Raw genomic sequence first — 23,483 nt, forward strand, 5'->3', positions numbered from 1 at the left:
TACACGGGTCACGTTTTGGTAGGAGTACCACATTGTGACGATGTACCACTTTATGACACTACACCTGTCTTTGAAAGTAGTCAATGTTTGCATCATTTGTGTAAAAAAGACAAAGAAATAACCCTATGGACAAATTTCAGCAGCGGTCCTTTTCAAACCATTGTCAATGGAGCTGCTGCGCTTTCTAGTACAGTTTAAACGGAGATTTAAATACATTTCTAGAACATAAACACTATAGAAATAAGTTATGTACCAATCTTCTACGGATGTGATGTATACAGCAAGATCAATAGAAATGTAAAGAAAACCACCTAATATACCAGTGAAATATTTTCCACTGTGTATTTGTAGTAAAACAAGAAAATATTGATAAAATGTTGAGGAGAGCCTCTACTTATCTGCTAGCCATCATAGGAACCTTATTTTGATAACTCGAAAGCACGGAGAGACATTATATCTGTTACACGCGAACATAACGAAACAAATAGATATTTAAAATCCAAAATGGTTTTAAGTTGGTATAGATTATTAGATTTGTGGAGAGATTTATTTAAACTGGTCGATGAAATTATAGTGCATTTATTTTAGTGGTGTAATTATAGGAACGGATTGTTTGTGTTACGTCACTGAAGTCGAATTTACCGTCCGGACTTCTTCCTGCTGATACAGAAAAAAAAACCCGTAGTAATAGCTTCTTTGATTGAAACTCGATAGTTTCCTTTTAAAAAAAAAAGGTTTTTATTTTTATTGGCACGTAAGAAGAATTGCTGCTAAAGATGGGGGTACCGAAATTTTACCGGTGGATTTCGGAACGATATCCTTGCCTAAGTGAAGTTGTCAAGGAACATCAGGTATGAGCAGCATTGCAGGCCTTTTAGTGGTTTTTTTTTTTTTTAAATAATAATAATAATGTTTCCAAAACTGTGTTAACTTTTCTTTGCCGTATCATGAATAGTATTGTTGTCAGTAGTAATTGTTTTTCATGTGGTCTGTATCGTAAGAAAAAAAGGTGAGCGTTGCCTCCGTTAAGAGAATATATACCCAGAGCTATTTTATAATTTATTGCTATTTAAAAATGTTTTTAAAAAAGTTCGCTTTTTATTATTACTCGTCAGTTGATGTGTGTATATTATTTTTAAAGTGGGGAATGCAGTCCCACTGTCGTAGTAGTATTACTACTACTCGTTTTATCTGTGTTTTTCAATTTGAGAAAGCTAAACCAGCGTTGTACATTCGTCGTGTAATTTAGTACTGACTATTTACTATTTTTTTAAAAAATGTACAATTTAAACTTGAATTATTGTTTTTCTGAAAGCGGTTTACACGGTATAATTGCAACAAGAGTAACAGTTAACGTAGTAATTAAATTATTCAATAAATAATATGTATGCAGGACTATCGTTGAGTAATGGATAATTTTACACCAGATGTGCAACAACCCTGCTGAGGTAAAGAGTCTTATCTTGAGAACGGTTAACCCTAGTGTAATGACCATTGGTGTTGCACATATGATACAATGCCCTCTGTGGCTTAAAAACTAACAATTACATTCATTCTTTTGATCAAAGTGAAAGCCTCATTCTGGTGAAGCGTATTGTTGTTGTCCTATGACTTGACCTTCATTCATTTAAGGGGGGTTGGACTGATGCAGTATTCTCCATGTTACTGTAGTGCCCAGTCGTCTATTATATTGTAACTTGTTTCTTTTTTTTTTTTTTTTTTATTCCTCAGATTCCAGAGTTTGATAACCTGTATTTGGATATGAACGGTATCATCCATCAGTGCTCTCACCCAAATGACGAAGATGTGCATTTTCGAATCTCGGAAGAGAAAATATTTGCAGATATTTTCCACTATTTGGAAGTGCTCTTCCGCATCATTAAGCCCATGAAGGTTTTCTTTATGGCTGTTGATGGTGTAGCCCCAAGAGCAAAAATGAACCAGCAGCGTGGGAGGCGCTTCAGGTAATACACATATAATCTACATTTGGGTAGATGGCATCATTTGCAAGAAATTAAATGCCATAAATTGTCAGTTTATCAAATAATACACCACTATAGAAGTAGCATACTTTAGGTGTACTTTATTGTCCTTGTTTATTATTTATTTTGTATTAATGTAAAGGTCAGCAAAAGAAGCAGAAGACAAAATCAAGAAGGCCTTAGAAAAGGGTGAGACTCTTCCTACAGAGGCCAGATTTGACTCTAACTGCATTACCCCAGGTAGGAATATGTTGCTGGAAAACCTAATGGAGGCATTTAATACTTATTGACGGGAAGTATCCCTATTAACCAACTTAATAATGGGCATTGACTGTAAATAAGCTTTTGCAGGTGTCTGCCTGTGAGGAACAGTCACTGTAGAGTACACAGTCTATATGCTGTTGTCTGCTATCATATTGCCTTTATTTTTAGCCCAGTGTTGAGGTCATCCAGACACCCAATAATCTGCTTTACTTTTTTCAATTCAGGGACTGGGTTCATGGCCAGGCTACAAGAGCAATTAAAGTATTTTGTAAACAGCAAGATTTCTACAGACAAATCATGGCAGGGGGTGCATGTTTACCTGTCAGGTCATGAGGTATGTACTTTTCAAAACTAATAAAGATGTTAATAATGTGTGTTTTGACTCATGTTAAACAGGAGCAGTAAATTCTCAGATAAACTGCTTGTGATGGTATTGATTTTAATACATTTGTTTTAGACTCCAGGTGAAGGAGAACACAAAATCATGGAGTTCATTAGATCAGAAAAAGCAAAGCCTGATCATGACCCCAATACCAGACACTGTCTTTATGGGTTGGATGCTGATCTGGTATGTGTCACTGCTCTATTTTCTCTTAATATGTAAAACCTGTAGAATGGGGTTGGGCGGTAATGATATTATCAGATAGAAATAACGATTATTTTTTTCTGTACAGATTAAAATTAAATATTATAGTAGTTTAACACCATAAAATGGTATTCAAACATTGTGTACTGAAAGTGGCATTATCCTTACATATTGATGATTTTTTTTTCTTTGTACAGATTATGCTTGGATTAACAAGCCATGAGCCACACTTTTGTCTTCTAAGAGAGGAAGTTCGTTTTGGTGGCAAAAAATCACAGAAAAGGTACCTTTGTTTTTTTTTTCAATCTTAGTAGTAACTTAACATATGGTTTTAAGGTAAAGCTCAAACTGATTGTAAAATTAATAAATTATTGGTTTGAGAAGTTGGGTGCTAACAACCCATATACAAGGTAACTACAGTTTAGGTCTAATTTAGTATTGAAGCGATTCAAGAACAAGCGTTTGCGCTTTTCTCCACACAAACCCATATATTGGGTTCATTCAGGCTCAGATTATTCAGATGCAAAACAATAAATGATTGAATGCAAAATAGAATAATACTAGTATGTAAAATTAATTTGTATGAATCTATTAAGTAGGCAGTTATAAAGAGATTACTGATTTAGCTGTGGTGCATTCTTGAGTTACTTCTTAAATTCACATGCATTTATTATGAATGCGTTTAACATCAACTTTCTTTCCTTTTGTTTCATTAAAGAATTACTGCCCCGGAAGAAACGACATTTCACTTATTGCACTTGTCACTAATGAGAGAATATATTGACTATGAATTTTCAGCTGTGCGAGTAAGTGCAAAATAACTTGTGAGCAAAAATATATATATATATGTAGAGAGCATTCTTTTGACTATTCTGGAAGAGTTGTTAGCTTGATAAAGCAGAAGAGAAGATGTCTTCAATTCAATGTGATATCAGTTTCCATCATGCTGGATTCAAACTTTCTCAGGGATGGGAAAAAGGCTCCCATTGCATAGTGGTTTGATCCATTCCTGGTTTTACTATGGGTTTAATAAGATACACATAAGCATGTTACCTATTCACTGCTAATAAAGCTTTAAACTGCTGTGCAATAGGAGTTTATCCCTGTTTCTTTTCGCCGAGCATAGTCCCGTAATGACTCGTAATACCCCCATATATTATATAATCTCTGTAAAACATACCATTTAAAAAAAGACCTGTAAATTATGACGGGTTGACAGCAGTGGAATGCCCCGACCAAACACCTCTACCCTTTTAATTGGACTAACCACAATACTTTATACAGTAGAATACATAAGACTGGGCTGTGCATTTACTTATTGTTGGTCACTGGTCTGTAGGCTGTGATAACCACACCTCTTATGGTCTTTGTCATTAAAATTTACAGTTGTATATAATTCTAGAATTAACTGATTTTATCTATCTATTTTTTTTAAATTTTATATCAGAATCTCTTTTGAAGGAGATTGTACTCTGTAAAAAAAAAAAAAATATATATATATATATGTGTATATATATATTAAAAACCATAATTGGAAACAGAAAATGAATGAATCCTTGCCATTAAATTTGAGTGTTTGAATTTGCTTCTAACCAAGCCTTGTTCTCACCTATCTTTTCTTGCAGGGTAAAATTTCTTTTGAGTATGACCTTGAACGGATAATTGACGACTGGGTATTAATGGGGTTTCTTGTGGGCAATGATTTTATACCTCATCTACCTCATTTCCATATCAACCATGATGCACTGCCACTGCTCTACAGAACCTACATTAGTGTCTTGCCAAAACTGGAGGGTAAGTAGTTGTTGCTAAGGTCCAAAATACCATGATTAACTGCTTTACCAACAATAATCATATACTTTGATGTTCATTGGTAAATGCACGGTATTATATTATGATTTGTTTAATTTTTTGTATATTGCATTGACTGATTTTATTTTTACTTTTATCAGGCTACATTAATGACAATGGAAACCTAAACCTGGTGAACTTTGAGAAATATCTTGAAAAACTGTCAGAGGTAACTTATTGGCCTTGTTTATAGATTTGTTTGTTTGTCCATTAAATCAGATGTATCTACATGGGTAATCCAGGTAGCATAAAGTCTTTCCATTTTTTTTGCCTATTGTTAAAATTAAGGTTCTTGACTATTGATATATTTTCCTACAGTATGACCGTGAACACTTCAATGAAGTCTTTGTAGATCTGAAATGGTTTGAGAGTAAGGTGGGCAATAAATACCTTAATGAGGCAGCAGGTACTGCAGCAGAAGAAGAAAGAAATCGGAATCGTAAGCAGAAGGTAGGGACACTCCATTTGAAAGCAGATGTCTAAACCAAAAAACAAACCCAGTCACACTTCAGTCTACTCGTTCTGCTAAAGCAGTTGTAAAGTCCCTGTTGTCAAACTAGTCTTCTATTTTTTACATTCACAGATTGTGTGATTTTCTTTTTATTTAAGATAAGAACTATACTGGAAGGTGGAAACAATAGTCTTGCTTCTGGTGATGAAGCAACTGCTTCAGAACCCAGAACAGTAAAGACATTCCAAACTAACAATTGTTTATCAAATTTTGCACTAGTAGCTTGAAAAGTCTCAAATATAGTTTGCATATTGATGCTATTTTTTTTTTTTAATCTGTTGAGAAACAGGTAGATTCTCTCTGTTTAGCTGCTTTGGATGGAAATAAAGAAGTTGATGGCGCTCCTACCAAAGGTAGTTGGGTGTCTGTGAACTGAACGTTTTGTTTGTCTGTGTTCTTCCTGATCTTTCTTCTGAAAACAACCATTTCATTACTGCTTTGGTTTTTTAATCAACTAGATTTCCCTGATGATGACCATGAGGATGAAGACCTGTTTGAGACAGAATTCAGACAATATAAAAGGTCCTATTACATGACCAAAATGGGTGTTGAAGTAGTATCCGAGTAAGTTATAATAGTATTCTGTACAAAAATGTAAACTAAGCAGTAGATTCTTAGCAGCTTACTGTTAGAGATAAAATTGGTTTATAATGCTTTTATGTGTACTGGTACTCTGACACAAGCACAAGTTTAGATTTGCCTAATTAATTGTTTGTTTTTAATTGTTTTCTCAAGTGAGTTCCTGGCTGGTCAGGCAGAGTGTTATGTCCTTGCCATACAGTGGATTTTGCACTACTATTACCATGGAGTCCAGTCCTGGAGCTGGTAAGAATTCCCTATTCATGCGAAATAGTGGGTCCAAGTTCATGGTAAGAATATGACAATGAGTTTTATTACTGTAATGTATATAAAAAATAAAAAGAATGGTGGAACATCAGATGGAAAAACGTTAACAGTAGAAACACCACGCTGTATACATCCTGTGCATTTATTTTAGTTTTTCTTTCATTCTAGGTATTATCCTTATCATTATGCACCTTACCTGTCAGATATCAGGAATTTTAGCAAGATGAAGCTCCTGTTTGATATGGGAAAACCATTCCTGCCCTTTGAGCAGTTGCTTGGAGTCCTCCCGGCAGCCAGTAAAGACCTGCTTCCCAAGGGCTATCAGGTATGCAGAAATAAAATGTACTCTTTACTTAAAACAAGAGATACTCTATTGTTTGCCAATCTAATAAAATACAAATGTACATGTGTGTGTTTTTTTTGTTTTGTTTTTTTATTTATTTAGGACTTAATGATATCAGAAGACTCTCCTATCATAGAATATTACCCACTTGATTTCAAAACGGATCTGAATGGCAAGCAGCAGGAATGGGAGGCTGTGGTTTTGATTCCATTTATTGATGAGGTAAATGTAGTTGATTTCAGTGTTCTCATGGGCTTGTCTTGTTTTAAGCTGTTTCGCGTTCATGTGGACCGCCAGTAGTTACCACAGTCAGATTTATAAACTTCAAAATGTAATTAGTTTGTTTAGCATGTAAAGTTACTGTAACTTCAGGTGCATCCTTTTTTGTCATTACAGAAACGCCTACTGGCCGCTATGGAACCCAATAGCAAGTTGTTGACCATGGATGAAAAGAAGAGAAATCGGCACAGTGAGTGTGCTGTGTACTTCTACGATAAGGACATAGAATTCCTGTATCCCTCACCACTGCCAGACAAATTCCCTCCTCTTGTGAAATGTCATGCAAGGTAATGCTTTTTTTTTTTTTTTGTTGCGGACATTGCATTTCCAGTTCAAATAAAATATCTGGTTTAAAGTATGCATTCTGTGCTGCTTCAGTAATTTATTATACATTATATATATATTTTGTCTTTTAGGTACAAGACGATACCCATGGATGCTTGGCATGTAGATCTTACCTATGTTGCAAATAAAGTTTGTAACAGTGACATGTATTTCTGTGGCTTCCCTACACTGAAGCATATAAAACACAAGGTAGATTATCTGAATTTTGGATTTTCTTCAAATGCAAAACCGTTTTTTAATCATCGTTTTTGCCATCTCAGACTGATGCATTATTTTCTGTTTTGATCATTTCTCTCAGTTTTACAAGAAGAAGAACAGTGTGCAGGTGTTCCAGCAGAGCAGTCGTGGTGAGAGCATGATGCTGGAAATCATGCCTAGTGATGAAGATGTGCCAGTAAGCAGTTTAGCATCACCTAGAATGTTAGGATTGTGACATTCATGTAATCAAAGAAACTACCAAAATGATATCACAAGTGTCTACCGGAAGCCATAATAGTAGTACAGTGTTTCATGTTAGATTTTGAAATGTCACATTTTTCAGTTTGTCTGTTTGTTTGTTAACCATGTGGAAAACTACAAAGCCCTATGTATTTCAATATCTTAACATAACATTATTCAGCAGGTTTCATTCGACTTTATGAAACAAAATTAGTTAATTCTATAGGGTGATGCAAAACTTTTGGCCAATGCTGTACATGTAGAACAAATAGGGTAAATGTAATTCAAATGAATGTATTTACAAGCTTTAGACATGTTCTCACCCACGGCATTATTCAGCTCTCTTTTTCCCTGAAAAGACTTACCCTTTAAACCCTTTTCTTCATCATGTGTAACGCAAATGGAGGAAGTGCCTCCTCAGAATTTGGTCCACCTCAGCTGGAATGAAATAGACTAAATAGACCATCCGCTGTTGAGAAAATCTTCCTTTCAAAACACAAAACCAGGGCATATATTTCAATAGTAAAATTGATATCCATAAATGCTGTACCACCATGTCTGTCAGAATCAGTCTGATGTGTTTATTTATTAATGTATTTATTTTCTATAGAGATGTGAGGATGTTGCGTCTTTGGTCCTTGGTAAATCTGTGTTTGTGAACTGGCCCCATTTGGAGGAAGCTCGGGTTGTTGCTGTCTCTGATGGAGAAACAAAGTAAGTCTGATTGCATTGTGGCCATTGTGTCCAACCTGCTCTTATTAAACTGAGACTCTCTCTCTAGGTTTTTTTTGGAGGAGCCACTTGGGGAGCAGAAGCTTTATACAGGGAAAATGGTTCCACCCACAAAAGTGGTTTACCTGAGCGACAAAGAACAGAACACTTGGCTAAAAGAAGTGCAAGGCATTTCAGAATTGTAAGTGAAGTCCCTCCTTATTGCAAGCTTGTCACATCGAATAGTTTATCACTTCTTCTGTGTAACTGGGATACACTACGAGTTTTAATAAAATTTTGTGAATTAAAACCTCTGCGCTGCACATGCACATTTTGAGATTGTGTCCCACAGTCCTGCCAGTTTTGTACTGAAATATTTCTAGGTGACTTTAAACTATGTTCTTCTTTTAATTAAAACGTCTATGCATTGAACTATGTGAGAAACTAGACTCCTGTCAACTTTCCACTTTGTTTGAAACACTTTTTTTTCTATCGCTTCGGTACTTTTAAACAGTCAAGCTACTGCTAATACGGTAGTATTAATGACATCTGCATGCTCTGCTGGAAACAGTTTTTAACTATTATTGTTGTGCGCTCTTTTTTTTTTTTTTCCCCCACCATAGTTATAACAGAAGAAAAGGAATCGTTATAAATGAAACGGCTGTGCTCCTCTTTGCCCAGCTGCTGACGGGTCGGAAGTACATGTTGAATCAGAACGGGGAAGTTCACCTGGAGAAGCAGTGGTCGAAGCAGATTATTCCTTTTGTTTACCAAGCTGTTGTTAAGGTAATAGCACGCCAACTGTGCTTGGTCTTTTAATATCCCAAAAGGCATCGAGAAGGATTAAAATTCCTGGACTAGATGTAGAACAGTATAGGGCACTGCTGCAGTGTCAGGTTGCAAGCGACATGTATTTAAGGTGGTCAGAGGAAGCTCAGATGAGGGTAAGTGCAGTTTATTGTTTAAAAGTGCACCTGTTGTAACGAAGTAAGCATAATGACAGGAGCACAGGGAACATTTTATACATTTTTTGTGTTCTTTAATATACAAAGCCCTTTAAAAAAAAATAATTTCTTTTTTTGTCCTTTTTAAACAGGATATTGTATCATTTGATTCTAGTTTCTCCCATTTCAAAACAATTGATGAGTTGTTCTCTCCTGAAACCACAGTCTTCATGCTTGGAAATCCATATTATGGATGCATGGGCAAGGTTTGTTCAATATCCATTATTTAAGCAATAATCAGTATAAGAAATAGTATAGTATCTTATAAATTGTACCTTTTATAAACTGTGAGTGTTTGTTATTTTTGTATGCATTTTAATTTTTGTAATCGTCCATGTCTTAGACAGGTTAAAATAGATTCTGTAATGTTTTTGAAAACTAGTATGCATGATGAAGTGTGTTTTTATATATACAGTGCTCCCTCGCTGTAAGGCTCTCGGTTATAACGCGCCTCGGATATAACGCTCCTACAGCATGTCCCCCAATTCCCTATACTAGTGATTCATGCAGTATTTCTACAGTAAATACAGTACAGGTGTTCAAACTGTAAACAATTTCTCAGTCTAACTTCAGTTTCTGTGCTGGCACTTTATAACACAGACATCTTATTCAGCATTTGTTTTATAACTAAATAACCACATAATAGGCCTAATATTTATCTTTCCTAATGTATTTACTTTTTTGCTTCCGTTTCTGCCTCTCCCTTTTGATAAAGTATCTGAACTGAAGAAAAGCTGCGCTGGCACTTTATAACACAGACATCTTATTCAGCATTCGTTTTATAACTAAATAAATATTAGGCCTATTACGTGGTTATCTTTCCTAATGTATTTACTTTTTTGCTGCAAGAGGAGCTGCGGCTTTCTCTGGGAGACGAGATGCTTCAGCTTCGCTTCAGCCCCGCTCCGGCAGCCGAACCTGGGGCGAGCCCATTCCCTCTTCCCCTCTCCCGACCCGCTCTCCTTATCACACTTGGTTTGCTTGTCTGTCGCTTCGAACTGAACTCCAGACCGCCATTTAGCCAGGCAATTTATAGTTTAAAAACTGCTAATTAAAATGATCCATAAGTGGGAATGTTGCCCTTTTTTTTTTGTAAAAAAATATAGCGTTGATTACATGGTGGTTTATGCATGGTTAATTCACAGAAAGTTACATTTTTGCTTCACTGTATGTGCATTATAGAGAGGGAGTTATTTTGTATTAGTCAGATGTGTGTTATGTGTCCCGTGGCGCGCCCCTCCCCAGTTTATAACGCTCTTCAGTTATAACATTGTGTGTCCCCCGAGGCCCGCGTTATAGCGAGGGAGCACTGTATATAGAGAGAGAAATGGAAATCACATGTCAATGTAGTGATTTTTTTTGGTATATTCTGCATTACAAAGTGAGTGTTTTTACAGACACAAGTGTCCTCTGATGTTATCAGAGAAGGAAGAATTCGGGTTGTTTTCACCATTCCTTGTGAACCGCAGCTTGATGCCTTGATACAGAACCAGCATGTAAGTACCCTACATACTGTCTTCAGTTTCAGTTACTGCCCCTCAGCTGACACTGTTGAAACAGGATCTTGGTATGGTTGGTGACAGTCCCACACGATCAGTCACAATCACAAGGTGTACCCCAAACTTTATGTCCTGGTGAACCTAGTTTGACATTTAGAATAATCTTTTAGATAAACACCATGCCTATGTAGCTGTGAAACAGTAGAAAACTGCTTAATACAATTTATTTACCCCTTTACAGAAATATTCTGTAAGGTATAACCCCGGGTATGTTTTGGCAAGTCGTCTTGGAATCACTGGATACCTTGTCTCCAGATTTTCAGGAAGTATCTTTATTGGGAGAGGTTCCAAAAGAAAGTAAGTATCTGAACTGAGCAAAAGCTTTGTTGTCGTTAATGACACCACACCTTTTCACTTGGCTCTTTTATAATGAATTTCTTTTTACTTTTAAATCAGCCAACATGGAGAACAGAAAGTTAACGTTGGACTAAACCTGAAGTTTAACAAGAAAAATGAAGAGGTACCTGGGTATACAAAAAAGTCTGGGAACGAATGGCTGTATTCAGTTGCTGTTGAAGAGCTATTGGCAGAGTATGTGGAAAGGTATGTAAAAGAGTGTGTTGTATTTAATTAACCTTTAAGTTTTGTTTAAACACAAACCTTGTGTGTGTGTGTGTGTGTGTGTGTGTGTGTGTGTGTGTGTGTGTATTCAGTGTGTGTGTGTGTGTGTATTCAGTGTGTATGTGTATATATATATATATATATATATATATATATATATATATATATATATATATATATATATATATATATATTATAATAAATTGCATCCTAATGAAGATGGAATTACTTTCTTTCAGGTTCCCTGAAGTTTTCAGCTATGTTTCCAAAAACAGTCACGATGACGTGTTCTATGAGGATGATATCTGGCCTGGAGAGGAAGAGAATGGGTAGGTAAACTACAGAGAAATAATAAAACTTCCCAAGGCGGTAGTACACTGTTCAAACAGAGCAACAAGGATTAGAGGCTGTATATTCAAAATGCTTCTTCATTGTAGAGCTTTCGGGTGTCCTGCATTGTCAGTCTTGAGGCAGATCAGTGTGCCAGTGTCTACATTCTATTGCACTGTTTCACTTTGATCAGTACATCTCAGACAGGTACTGAGATTAAGGAACAGTTTGAATCATTTTGAATTAAAAGTTTGTTCTGGTACCTGCAGCTATAGAATATTTTATAGCTGTGGCTAGGAAAACAAAAGTAGAGGAGAAAAAACATTCTTTCTTTTATTTTCTTTGAAAAACAGAGCAGAAAGGGTTCATGAAATTACAGCCTGGCTGAAGGCGCATGCAGTTAGCTCATCATCCAGAGCCTCCTGTGATCAGCAGATACTGGACACACTGATCGTGGAGAAGATTGAAGAAGAACTGGAAAAGTGCAAGGTAAGTGCCACTTAACCAGCAAATCAGTGTCCAAGAAGTAGTGCTAGGATATAGTTGTTTAACCATTTCTCTGTAATTTACAGCAAACAAGAAGCAATAAGAAAGTGAGAGTCACTGTGAAGCCACATTTGTTGTTTAGAGTGAGTACTTTTTTTAAATGTATTTTTATATATAATTTTGTGCTGCATATTTTATATGCTGAATTTTCTTAACAAGCACCACTGCAATTGAAAGGGTGTATAAATTAAATGTTGTGTATTTCAGAATCCTGCATTGAAAAAATGTTTAACGGCCATCTAGAGGCGATTTTTATAAACTGTCAAAGCTCCTTGTGTACTTCTCTCAATTGTCATATGTTGAACTTGCTCTGAAAACTCTTCCCTTGTTCATTTGCAGCCCTTGGAGCAGCACCATGGAGTGATTCCTGACAAGGACGCCGAGTATCATTTGTTCGACCGGGTTGTGAATGTCAGAGAGAGCTTCTCTGTTCCTCTGGGGCTCCGAGGCACTGTGATAGGAATCAAAGGAGGTAAGAGATTGAGCAGTATAGCTTATCTGCATCATACTAGGACAGAATGTTTGTTTATCTCTGTACCTTACTAAGTAATTCAGGATTGTCGCTAATGCTTGTCCATAGGCACTACAGGACACTGCTGGTGTAGTATCACCACAGCTGTATTCCATTCCCATCTAAGCATTCCACTATATACCCCCAACTACCTTTATTTGGAGTATAGAAATTACAAAACAGCACTGAAAAGATACATTTGTAAAGTAGTTCATATTTTATTTTAGAAATGTTCGATTTTTTTCTTACAAGACTATTCTATCTTTTACTATTTAATCGTTTGCTGCAATTATCTATTCACAGCTGAAAGAGAAGCTGAAGTTCTGTACGAAGTGTTGTTTGATAAAGAATTTGCAGGTGGACTTACAATAAGGTAAGTGACAACCAGTACTTTTATTTAATGGTACTGAAACTTCTTAAAGGTTAAACAACTTCCTTCCAACACTTAAATAAGTTTTCTTCAGAACATAGCAGCCTAGAAATGCCAACACACCTTTCGCAAACAGCTCTAGGGCATTCTGTTGACAATACATGATAGCAAGAGGAGGTATTTGTCCACGGTAACAAAAAAAATAATCCCTATTTTAGGGCATGAAGTCAAGGTTCATGAAGAACAAGGCAATATTGCCTTCATTGGGCGTGAAGATTCAGGGGCACCGGCAGTTCTAGGGGGCAAAAAGGCAAAACATAAATCCAACCCAAGGGCACCAAGGTGATTTCATACTCATTCATAAAACAAAAAGAAATACAAAGAGCCTGTTATATTACAAAAATAAAATATAGGTCACTTTTCTATTGTAAAAATACAATGGTATAAAAAATAACATTTAAAAACAACATCAACTTTCATAATGAAAAAATACAAAGGGTGATTTGGGGAAAAAATAAATATTCATGGTATTTTCACTAAACTTGGTCACACACCACATACATAGTTTAGACTAGAGGCTTAGATACAGCCTTAGTGATACAACAGCACAAATAAGCGATGTCAGTTAAGGAAAAGAAAAAAAAAGACAGATTTTCAGGCAGACTGACTGAAGATTTACCCATGGCTGGAGTTTAATAACGATAGTGGTCAAATTAGTTGTTAGGTCTGCAGTGTCTGTGCAACTGTAGTTTGCTGTTACAAAACCTGTACAAACAACGCGGCTTTAAAAAAAAATAAAAAAATAAAATCGAAATAAAAACTGTCAGGCAATGGAGAGTGCTCTGCATCACAACAATTAACAGCTGGATATACATAATGTTAGATGTTTACATTTGAGAGACTTTATATAGTTTCACAGTTCTTGAAATTTACTGCTGCAAAGGATTTACAATTTCAATTTTGTTGTGAGCATCACATTCTAACCCCTTTTGTGAAAGCACACGTTTTGCTTGTTAAAAAGCAAATGCACTTCTCAAGATTGTGTTTTGTTCTCTACGGTATGTTATCTAGCCTACTCGTTTCATAACTCAGAGGTGGTACTTGAACCATGTCATACTAGCTACTTGCTGAGTTGCTGTTGTTGGGTTTTTTTGGGAGGTAAGAATTTGAGCAAAACTAACAGTATTCCTATTGTGTGTTCATTTTTAGTGTTGGTGTTTTGTGGGGAATAACACCGGATTAGAAAACACCAACAGTCATTGAACTGTCTATATAAATTAGCAAATAATATATACGCTGAAGACATGAATGGAATTAGAATGTGAATTTAAAATATTGCAATTTTAAGCCCGTTCTGTCACAATTCAATCCCTCCGTTTGCCCGTCATTCACCAATGATACAGTACGTCTTTCTCGTGGCTTAGTGCTGGGAGGTGCACAGTAGAAAGAATGGCAACAATAATACATTATGATAGTGAGTCATTTTCTCGCAGGACGAGATTAAATTGAATTGTGACAGAACGGTCCAGCTGACGCCTAAGTGTTTTTTTGTTTTTTTTTTTAATTTGAGAGGCATTGTGGCAAGCAGCTTGGGCACTGCATCGGTTATTTTGTGCCCTGCTATTCAGCCCATCAGGACCTACTGTTTTAAAGGATTTTAACTGTTAATATTAAACCCATGATTTTTGCTTTAGGTGTTCTCCAGGCCGGGGATACCGACTCCCACCAAGTGCCTTAGTTAATCTGACGCATGGTAGCCGACTGGAAAACGGATTTCAGAAACTGACTGCCATAGTGAAACCACAGCCAGCGTCTGCTTCCGAGCACAGCACCTACTCAGCAACCGCTCAGAAAGTGCAGATCGGAGGCCTCAACCATTCTCCACGTTCACCTTTTGTGCCCACCCAGGTAAGTCTTAAAAGCATACAAGTGTCCTCTTGAAATATTAAACCCATTGACACCTGGATCATGAAAAAAACAAGTACTGAACAAAAAGCCTTGTTTAGCAGCTGAATGGTGGAAAGCAGCACTATGATCTCAGGGCAGAAAACCATGCGAACCGGCACTCTCCACAGAAAGCATTCAGTCAGAAGACTGCACAGAAGGTAGTAACTGTGTTACTCATAATTGTGTTTTTTCCAGCATTTTACTTTTTGATGTAATTGTATAGTTTCTGTAAGCTAGCCTGATAGCAAACTCTCCTCTTATTTTAAAGAGCCATGCTAAAGAGGATGAGTTTTCAAATGTGTGGCAGTCATTGCAGGGTTCAGGGAACCCTCACAATCCTCCACAGCACTGGCAAGAGAATGTAAGTACCAGAGGGGTGCTGGCAAAAATATATGCATGGTAAAATAAAAAATAAATTGTTTCACTGGGACCACGTATTTTTTTAATTGACAGTCTTCCAGTACTTTGTAAAGTACTGTGACATAGTACAGTTTGAATGCCTAATACTGAACTTTGTTGATAATTTATCATGTATAGTAATGTATAAATAAAATGATCCTTACAATAATCAGCAATCACTAAATAAAATATTAAAATTTTAAATTTAAAATAAAAAGATTATATATAAAAAAAAAAAACTATGTATCTTTCTTCTCTATTACAGTCAAATAAATATGGATCAGGACATCAATCCCATAACAGTGTTAAGGGACAGCAGAGACAGAAACAGGAATATCTAGACCAGCAGGGGTATTCAAGAAAATGTAAGTAAAATTGACTTTTGCAGGCTGAATATTTTTTAATTTTAATTTGTATCCAACTTTTCTGCCTCTCAAATTTTACGTTATCCTGCATATGAATTACAAACAAAGATATGTAGCTTTAAAAAAATTCAGTAATATCAGCGTTATGCATTCAAAATGTATTCATCATTTTGAAGGCTAGAAGGATTAAAAAAAAATGTGTAACTGTCACTGCGTCATCCACTTCAACTGTACTGTCAGGAACAGATACGTGACAATCCAAGAACGCCTTATCGTCTTTGGTTTAATAGATATTTTATATTTACTGGTATGATTTGAAAACTGCATAGTTAAAACTCCCAGTCTCTACCTGCATTCTGTTAAATACATATTCCTAATAAGATTCCCTGAACTTTGTTTTCTAGTCAAAGAAGATGTCAGGAGTCAGCAGAATGAAGCCCAAGAGCAGGTGAACATAGCCCAAAATAAACCTGTAGGAGGGATTGCTCTGCTTAACACCATATGGAATACAGTTGCATTGGGATTGTAATTTGAGTGGGAGGTAGCTGTAGAATGAAAGTGCATTGACTGTCTCACTAGGGTCCTTCCATCTGTTAGTTTGTAATGTGTGTCTGCAGCAGTTAAAATATATGCTAATACACATGTATTTTTTGTGTAAAGGTCTATCAGACTATTGGTATACCGCAGTGAATCTATCTGGAAATAAGTTGATTGTTGAACAGGTTGTAGGGTGGGTGTATACTTACTGTATTTAATATTTTAGAGTTCTGGTGGCAGTGAGAGGCAGAATATCCGAGTCCTGAAACGGAATGAAGATTATAATGCAGACTCTACTGCCCATCCCTCGGGCTCAGTGCACACTCCTTCAAGGAAGGTAAGAGCCTGCTGTCCAATGGGCTACAGGTACAGCAGTCAGAGGTATTGTTATACTGTCTGCGGTGTTAAATGCAACATTGGACTGCATTATACTTACTGATATACTGCGTTATGGATACGGCTCTTTGTTTCTTGGGATTTACTGAAATTAATTCAATGTGTTTATCTCTTTTTTATTTTATTAATTCAGTACCTTCATTGTAGTTCCCAGAAGCTTGGGGAAAAACGATTGTATGAGAGAGAATTGCTTATACATGGTGTGCCGCGTTTCCGATATATTCCAAATATATACCGAAAAATTACAGGATTTCTTATTTATTTTTTATTTTTTTTAACTGAAACTGTTTTTACTGATTTATACCTGCTTTTTAGTCATCTATTCAGTATTTCCACGGTACTATTTTTCTAAGAAATACACAATATTTTGATTTAAGAGTTTTATTTTGACTCTCACATTGTAATAAGCAGCCCTACCCTGACCTAGGATACAGCACATACGCTTAGATGTTGGAGGATCAAATAACATTCTTTGTCACACGTGATTGGTTCTCTGTTGCTTCACAAACACATTATCACCTGATTCTGTTGGCCAATGGCCAAAGTCAGATTTTATTGTGGCAGGTGCTGGGCATAGTACCTAGCTTGATAAAAAAACAATAGGGAGAAAACATAAATCAGTTTATGAATATTCAAAAGAAAACTAATGTTTCGAAGTATACAAATAACAGAAGTGGGCCAGATGAGGCAGAGGATGCATTGTGTTGCAAATACTGCTGCATTGAGGTACATGTTTGCGCTGACAGAATAAAAGAACATTCTTAAAGTAAGTGACACATTAACCCTTTGCGGTCCATTTATTAATCGCGCGTCAGGCACGCCAGGTCTAATTAATTTTCACACGCGCAGTTAATTTTATACGCACTGTTTAAAAGTATTTTTTTTCACAGTCAAACGGGTTTAAATGGCCCTGCATATCAACAAAGCACACACTAGGCATCTCCAGCCCCTCCCCACCCTTTCGTTTGCTATAGCGTTCAGCTATGTAAGAAATAAATAATAATAATAATAATAGTCGTACATACCGATCGATCATCTCCGGATCACTCGTTTTATCACCAAACTCCTCAATAATGCGATCCAAGTCATTATTTTATTACTATAACATCTGAAAAAAGCTCTGCAAATGTCCATGATAGTCTCAGTGCGCTGACGCACTCAGCCAGCTTGTTTACTATGAACGCCCCATTATCTGATACCTGATACCATGTATGACTAATCATGAAATACGCCTTTTTTTTTTTCCCCCGACTTGTCTCGGCTCCTGTCGCTCCCACTCGGCAATTGAATGGTTTTCTCAGCTTTTTCCGGAGATAAAACGACTAAACACCCGTTTATTGCGTTGCTATATTGATGTCGGACCCAGTCCGACAAAGGACCTGTGAGGAATAATTGCAATGTCAGACCCAGTCCAACAATGGACCGCAAAGGGTTAAACTAAAACAAGAAAGTGAACTGAGAGACAAGCAATCCATTTATGCAGCTTTTACACGCGCTTTAATAAAACAGAATGCAGAATGACTGTGTTAGAGTTTGTCAGAGTGCTGTGCTTTGGTGGACAGCCACTGTTTTTTGCAGAGGTGTTTTGGTGATGTCGCGCGACAGTACTCTCCATCTAAAACACTGCCTAACGCCGACAATCTAATCATAAATATTTGACAAAAAATAATGATACTTTTAGTAAACTTATGGAACGCATTGATGGAAATGTCCAGTGTGATTTTTGATGCGTCTCCCGGTGGCTTGGACCGTCCAGTTCTGTCAATTTTCTTTTCTTTTTATGATTTCAAGGAGACCTGGCTTGTTTTGTGCTGATGTCACGTTCATACCTTCTGCAGATACTATCTCCGTCAGCACAGCGATTGCCCAAACGTTCACAAAGTATCAGCTAACTACCAGTGGAAATGTGGCCTTGACTTACACAGATTATGCTTCATCATACATGTCAGGGACATTAAACTTAATCAGAAACCAGAACTGCTACGCCTCATATTTCACATGTAAAGTGTGTATAATGAGATGTATTTTATCCCGATTTGTTTAAATTAAAACATGTTTTTACCAATTTTATTCCTATTTTAATATTTCCAAAATAAACCCTGAAAAATTCCCGGGAAATGTTTTTAAAAATAAAAAACGAAAATGAGGAACACTATTTATACAGCAGTGCCTAACATTGTACATAGCAGCAGTCCAAGTAAATCACATTTTTGCCTTTGCAAGCTAAGATATAAAATGAGTACGTACGTTTTAAACGTACAGGCATTATAGAGATCTTTCAATTGTTTCAGGCACCCACTGAGTTTGAAGAGTTGATAGCTAATTTGAAGATTTCCAAAGGAAATGAGGCCCAGCCAGCTCAGACCAAAGAGGAATTGTCGAATGAAGAGCCATTGTCTCCTCAGTCATTTGCAATGGTGAGTGTAAAAAGGTGTCCAGCGATCAGACATTTGACTTTCCACAGACTCTGGATCTTGCAATAGCACTTCAAAAGCTGCATAAGGCACACTTTTGACAGTACATCAACTTTTATCTTTCCAGAAGGGGACGCTAATGCTTAAAGAGATGTTAAAGATCGATAGTTCAAGCTCTGTGCCAGCTGATAAAGACAAGCAGTCATCTACTGAGGCAGCATACCCAGCCAATACCACCGCTCACCATTCTAGGAGAAGATCCACCAAAAAGCTTGGTAATTATGTCTATGACACCAATACATAAAACCACTTCTTGGTTTTTCATCCTATGGTTATTGGCCTTTTGTTTCTTTTGAACTATTTGTTTCCTTGCACTATTACAAGTAAATTGAACTATGTTTAAAAATTTGAGCCCGTACTAGCAATGTCTGTATCTTGTTTTCGTTAAGTCACTGATGTTCCTTTTGCGCATGCAGCCGCCCACATCAACAATCCTCATGTAGCTGGAGCCCCACAGCATGGGCAGGGATCAGAGACCTCTGTCCAGCACCATGGACCTCCCCAGCCCCCAGTGCCTACAGTGGTAACGGAGCTGTCCCGCATTTGTGCCAGCCTAGGAATGTCACAGCCAGAATTCGGCTATCTTAGAACGCCGCAGGTAAACCAAGACAAAATTGTATCCTAGCCATCGCTGAGAACTTTTAAAGTGTTTAATATAGTGTACTTAAAATTTACCAGGCTTCCTCGGAAAGCAATCTTTTCCATTACATAGCGCATATTATTCTTTAGTAAATATTTAACTACTGATGTGATGTGAAGTGTAACTAAGAGATACATTTTTTTGTTGAGGTAAACTGGCCTTGCTTTAATCTTTTGTTTTCTATGACAGGGTATGACTGTGTGTCAGGTGAAATTGTCAAGTGGTTTACTAGTGCATGGACCTCAGTGCCAATCGGAAAATGAAGCAAAAGAAAAAGCTGCATTGTTTGCTTTACAGCGGCTGGTAAGGAAACTGACTGACCTCTTGAACAACTTTTGTGTTTTTGTTTGTTAGCCTGTCAATCCGTTAATTCTGTTCCTTTGACATACAGAGCTCTGTTGGGTCCGGGTTCCCTCTGCCTCAACACATGTTCTCAACTCTTCAACAGATCAGAACTGCTCTCCCGACTGGCCCTATCCCCTCTGTCTTTGGCCAGCTCCCTGGTAAATTGTGCAGTGTTTCATGAAAATACTCTTTTTAAATAAAATATTACCCACATTTTGTAAGGATCGGGATTTCAGGATTAGGATTATTGTACATGGAATTAGTATAACACATAACTCCTTTACATCCCTGCGTTTTTAAGATTTGCATTTGAATGCATACTGTAAATATAGCACAATATCTCTCCAGATGTGATGAAGGCAATGGCAAACCTGAATCAAATGAAGATTACGTCATGCCACAGGTAAAACTGTCATTGAAATTGATTTACAGGGAATTTAATGATGCACCCTACTCCCCATGGTTATGGCCCAATGCATTGGGGAGCTCCAGTTCAGGTCCATGGACAGCCATTCTATCTGGGCCCATACCAAGGAAATAGACATCCAGCTTCTACCATGCCTATTGGAACACACAACCAGTTTGTGCCACTGCAGGTTAGATTAATGTCTATATCTCACAATTTATAGTGAAACGAACAGATAGAATATGTGCAGTACTGTAATATAGATTTCCCAGTCATTTTTTAAAATCCATTCCTACAATATTTACATTTTAAACTTTTGTATTGAAATAATTATGTACAGTCTTCTTTCTAAATGTGTACACCAAAACATGTTCTTTGGTGATTTGAAAAAAGATATGTTCATTTTCAGGTCACAAAGAAAAGAGCCACTGGCAAGAAGAATTACGAAACCAGGGAATATAATAACTCTCAGTATGTGAGATCCCAGAAAAACGAACAAGCAGTGAAGTCTGAAGCAGCGGACGTTGCTCCCCAGATGACCACTGCTCCTCCTGCCCCTGTAGCTTCTCCTCAGGCTTCACTGGCTGCTCAGGAACACAAAGACAAGCAGGGCCCTTCCACTCCAAGACAGAAACCAAATCCAACCACACCAGGCTCCTCCGCTAAACGGAGACCAAGAAAACTGGCAGTAAACTTTGATGCAGCAAAAGTGTCTGAATAATAACTGTGTTAGAAACTGGGCTACGTATGTGTTTTTTTTTGTTTTATTATTATTATTATTATTATTATTATCATTGTGATTTTATTAGTAAACAAGGACTGCAGGCAGGTTACGTTGAAAACTATCATTTTTTCCAAGTGAAATCACTTGGTTCCACAACCCATTCAATTTATTATCACTGTATACTTCATCTGGCAATTTTAAACACGTTCACTGTTTTCGGAAATGTAATCATCACATTTACACTTTAAGTAAATGCACTGCAGAGCACTTGTTGTGTCTGGGAATTAAGCCTTTGTTTTGCTGAAGATCATTTATGTGTCTTTAATTTGTGGCACGCTTGCTACTACCATTATTTTAATCCAACTGCTGCTAGTAGCTTGTATGTGGTGTGTGTTTTTTTTTTTTTTTTTTTTAAATCGACAAAACCATCAGTTTTAGAGTTGCTTTAAAGGTTTCAATGTGTTTCTGAATTTTAAAAAAGTGGAGCCTAATAGTTCAAGTCCTGCAGACCCCAAGATGAATTATGATCTAGGTCTGCCCACAAACAAGGGGACTGATGTACTTCTAAGTTTCTGATCATTGTATTGCCTTAACAGCTCTTGTGCGACACTTCCATTGATGACCGACACAGTACTTGCACATGGGTCAAGATTTTAATTTTTTTTAAAAGTCATTTTTTGGTTTATTAAGTGGCCTACTAAAATTAAATCGACAGATGCAGATTTCTGGAGTGGAATTTTTACATGGAAGCAGAATATTTTCTTGAAGTCTAGATCTGGAATTGTTGCTTGCCTTTGTTAACGATATCTGTCGGTGTCATAAATTACATTATGTTCTCCAGCGTCCCCCTTTCTCTTTGTGGTGGTGTTATTAGTTTTTCATATTTCTACAGTGTTCTGTATATGAACCGTTGCCATATTTAATTTTACACTGGAACCATGGGGGAGTGGATTAAATGTTTTTTTTTTGGGGGGGGGGGGGGGGGGGTTTGTTCTGTTTTTAAATTAAATCCCAAGTAAAGTGCTGGTATTTTATAAAAGGCTGCTGTTTTAAGACCTTATTTGTTAATAGATGCACCCCTTGTAATTTTGAATTTTAACTTTTTTCTTAAACCTCTCCTCCTGGAAGGAGACTTAATACATGTTTTTTTTTTTACTTTTTCTTTCAAAAACAATAAATATTTTTGCTTTAATTAATGTGCTTAATTTGCTTTTACAAAGGCTGTTTAGTTAATGCACAGGTGGCAAAAGAGTAACTTTTGTTATGCATTTTTAATTGAAAAAAAAAAAAAAAAAAAAATATATATATATATATATATATATATATATATATATATATATATATATAAACTATGTAAAAGAGCTGGTAACATCAAAATAAAGTGGCACTTTCAATTGGGATGTAAATACAAATGTAATAACAAATACAACTTTTGTTACCACTCTGTGTGTTTGTCTAATCATTGTACATTTTATATCACACATCTGATTTCAAAGACATCCCTTCACACAATAATACAAAAAGCTTTGTGGTTTTTATCTCTTAGACTACACTGGGAGGCACCAAAAGCAGAAAGCAGGGGTCTGCTGGACCCCAGCAACACCAGTAAAGCAGTTACACTTCATTTGAGCACAGGGTAGTCTGATCTTGATGAACCTCAAACGTTGATCGAATGTTTATTCAATACACGGTATAGCTTTGTAAGCTAGAAATACCTGTTTGTTTAAATTTATTATAAAAAAATATTTACAATATGTGATCAATGAGCTAGTATGTTTATTTCACACATTTATACAGTATTTTATTAATAATCCACTTGCACGTAACTATTTACATTTGGGGATGTATTCTGTGTTTTCATGAAATGTCAGCAATCACGTATTACACAGAACAGAACACTATTTAAAAGCTTCAGCTTTGATGAATTAGAAGTTTATCAGCATTCCATTTAAACGTCATGTGAACTTGTGACTTTGACCCTGCAATGGACCACACTACTGTGAGATCATCCAGTAAAATACTGTGCATCTGTAGACTGAAAATAGTGAACAGTAAAATACATTGGTATATACTGAAAAAAAAAATCTAAAAATGTATTTTATTTTATTGACATTTGCTAGAAAATGTATCAGGTGATGTTTACTAACTCTAATACAATAACGTTCCAGCATACAGGCAATTCAATATTTGCAACCTCAATCACAGACTATTTT

The 23,483-nt window shown here is 36.5% G+C and overlaps 1 protein-coding gene across 4 annotated transcripts; it reads left to right on the top strand.

The window, feature by feature from the left end:
* The first annotated feature begins 419 nt into the window (after positions 1–419).
* Positions 420–22,462, top strand: LOC117417028 (5'-3' exoribonuclease 1-like). Of its 4 annotated transcripts, none has more exons than XM_034028677.3 (43): positions 420–851; positions 1,732–1,964; positions 2,125–2,222; positions 2,471–2,580; positions 2,704–2,814; positions 3,030–3,115; positions 3,551–3,638; positions 4,458–4,626; positions 4,785–4,852; positions 5,002–5,133; positions 5,478–5,547; positions 5,653–5,758; positions 5,930–6,019; positions 6,209–6,365; positions 6,486–6,605; positions 6,780–6,949; positions 7,079–7,196; positions 7,306–7,401; positions 8,056–8,159; positions 8,227–8,358; positions 8,780–8,942; positions 9,253–9,366; positions 10,558–10,656; positions 10,901–11,016; positions 11,116–11,262; positions 11,520–11,609; positions 11,964–12,099; positions 12,183–12,239; positions 12,496–12,628; positions 12,971–13,040; positions 14,732–14,945; positions 15,044–15,142; positions 15,253–15,345; positions 15,649–15,748; positions 16,153–16,196; positions 16,512–16,622; positions 18,973–19,098; positions 19,223–19,370; positions 19,572–19,753; positions 19,985–20,098; positions 20,244–20,298; positions 20,573–20,736; positions 20,956–22,462. In XM_034028677.3, exons 1-43 carry the CDS (start codon positions 777–779, stop codon positions 21,265–21,267), a joined length of 5,220 nt encoding a protein of 1,739 aa, XP_033884568.3. In that variant the 5' UTR covers positions 420–776; the 3' UTR covers positions 21,268–22,462. The 4 variants fall into 4 exon arrangements, with proteins under 4 accessions (XP_033884568.3, XP_033884565.3, XP_033884566.3 ...); XM_034028674.3 differs by having other exon boundaries at positions 421–851; positions 20,187–20,298; XM_034028675.3 differs by having other exon boundaries at positions 421–851; positions 15,047–15,142; positions 20,187–20,298.
* Positions 22,463–23,483: the final 1,021 nt, after the last annotated feature.

The sequence above is a fragment of the Acipenser ruthenus genome, chromosome 12, assembly GCF_902713425.1.
Source record: "Acipenser ruthenus chromosome 12, fAciRut3.2 maternal haplotype, whole genome shotgun sequence".
Classification (NCBI taxonomy): Eukaryota; Metazoa; Chordata; class Actinopteri; order Acipenseriformes; family Acipenseridae; genus Acipenser; species Acipenser ruthenus.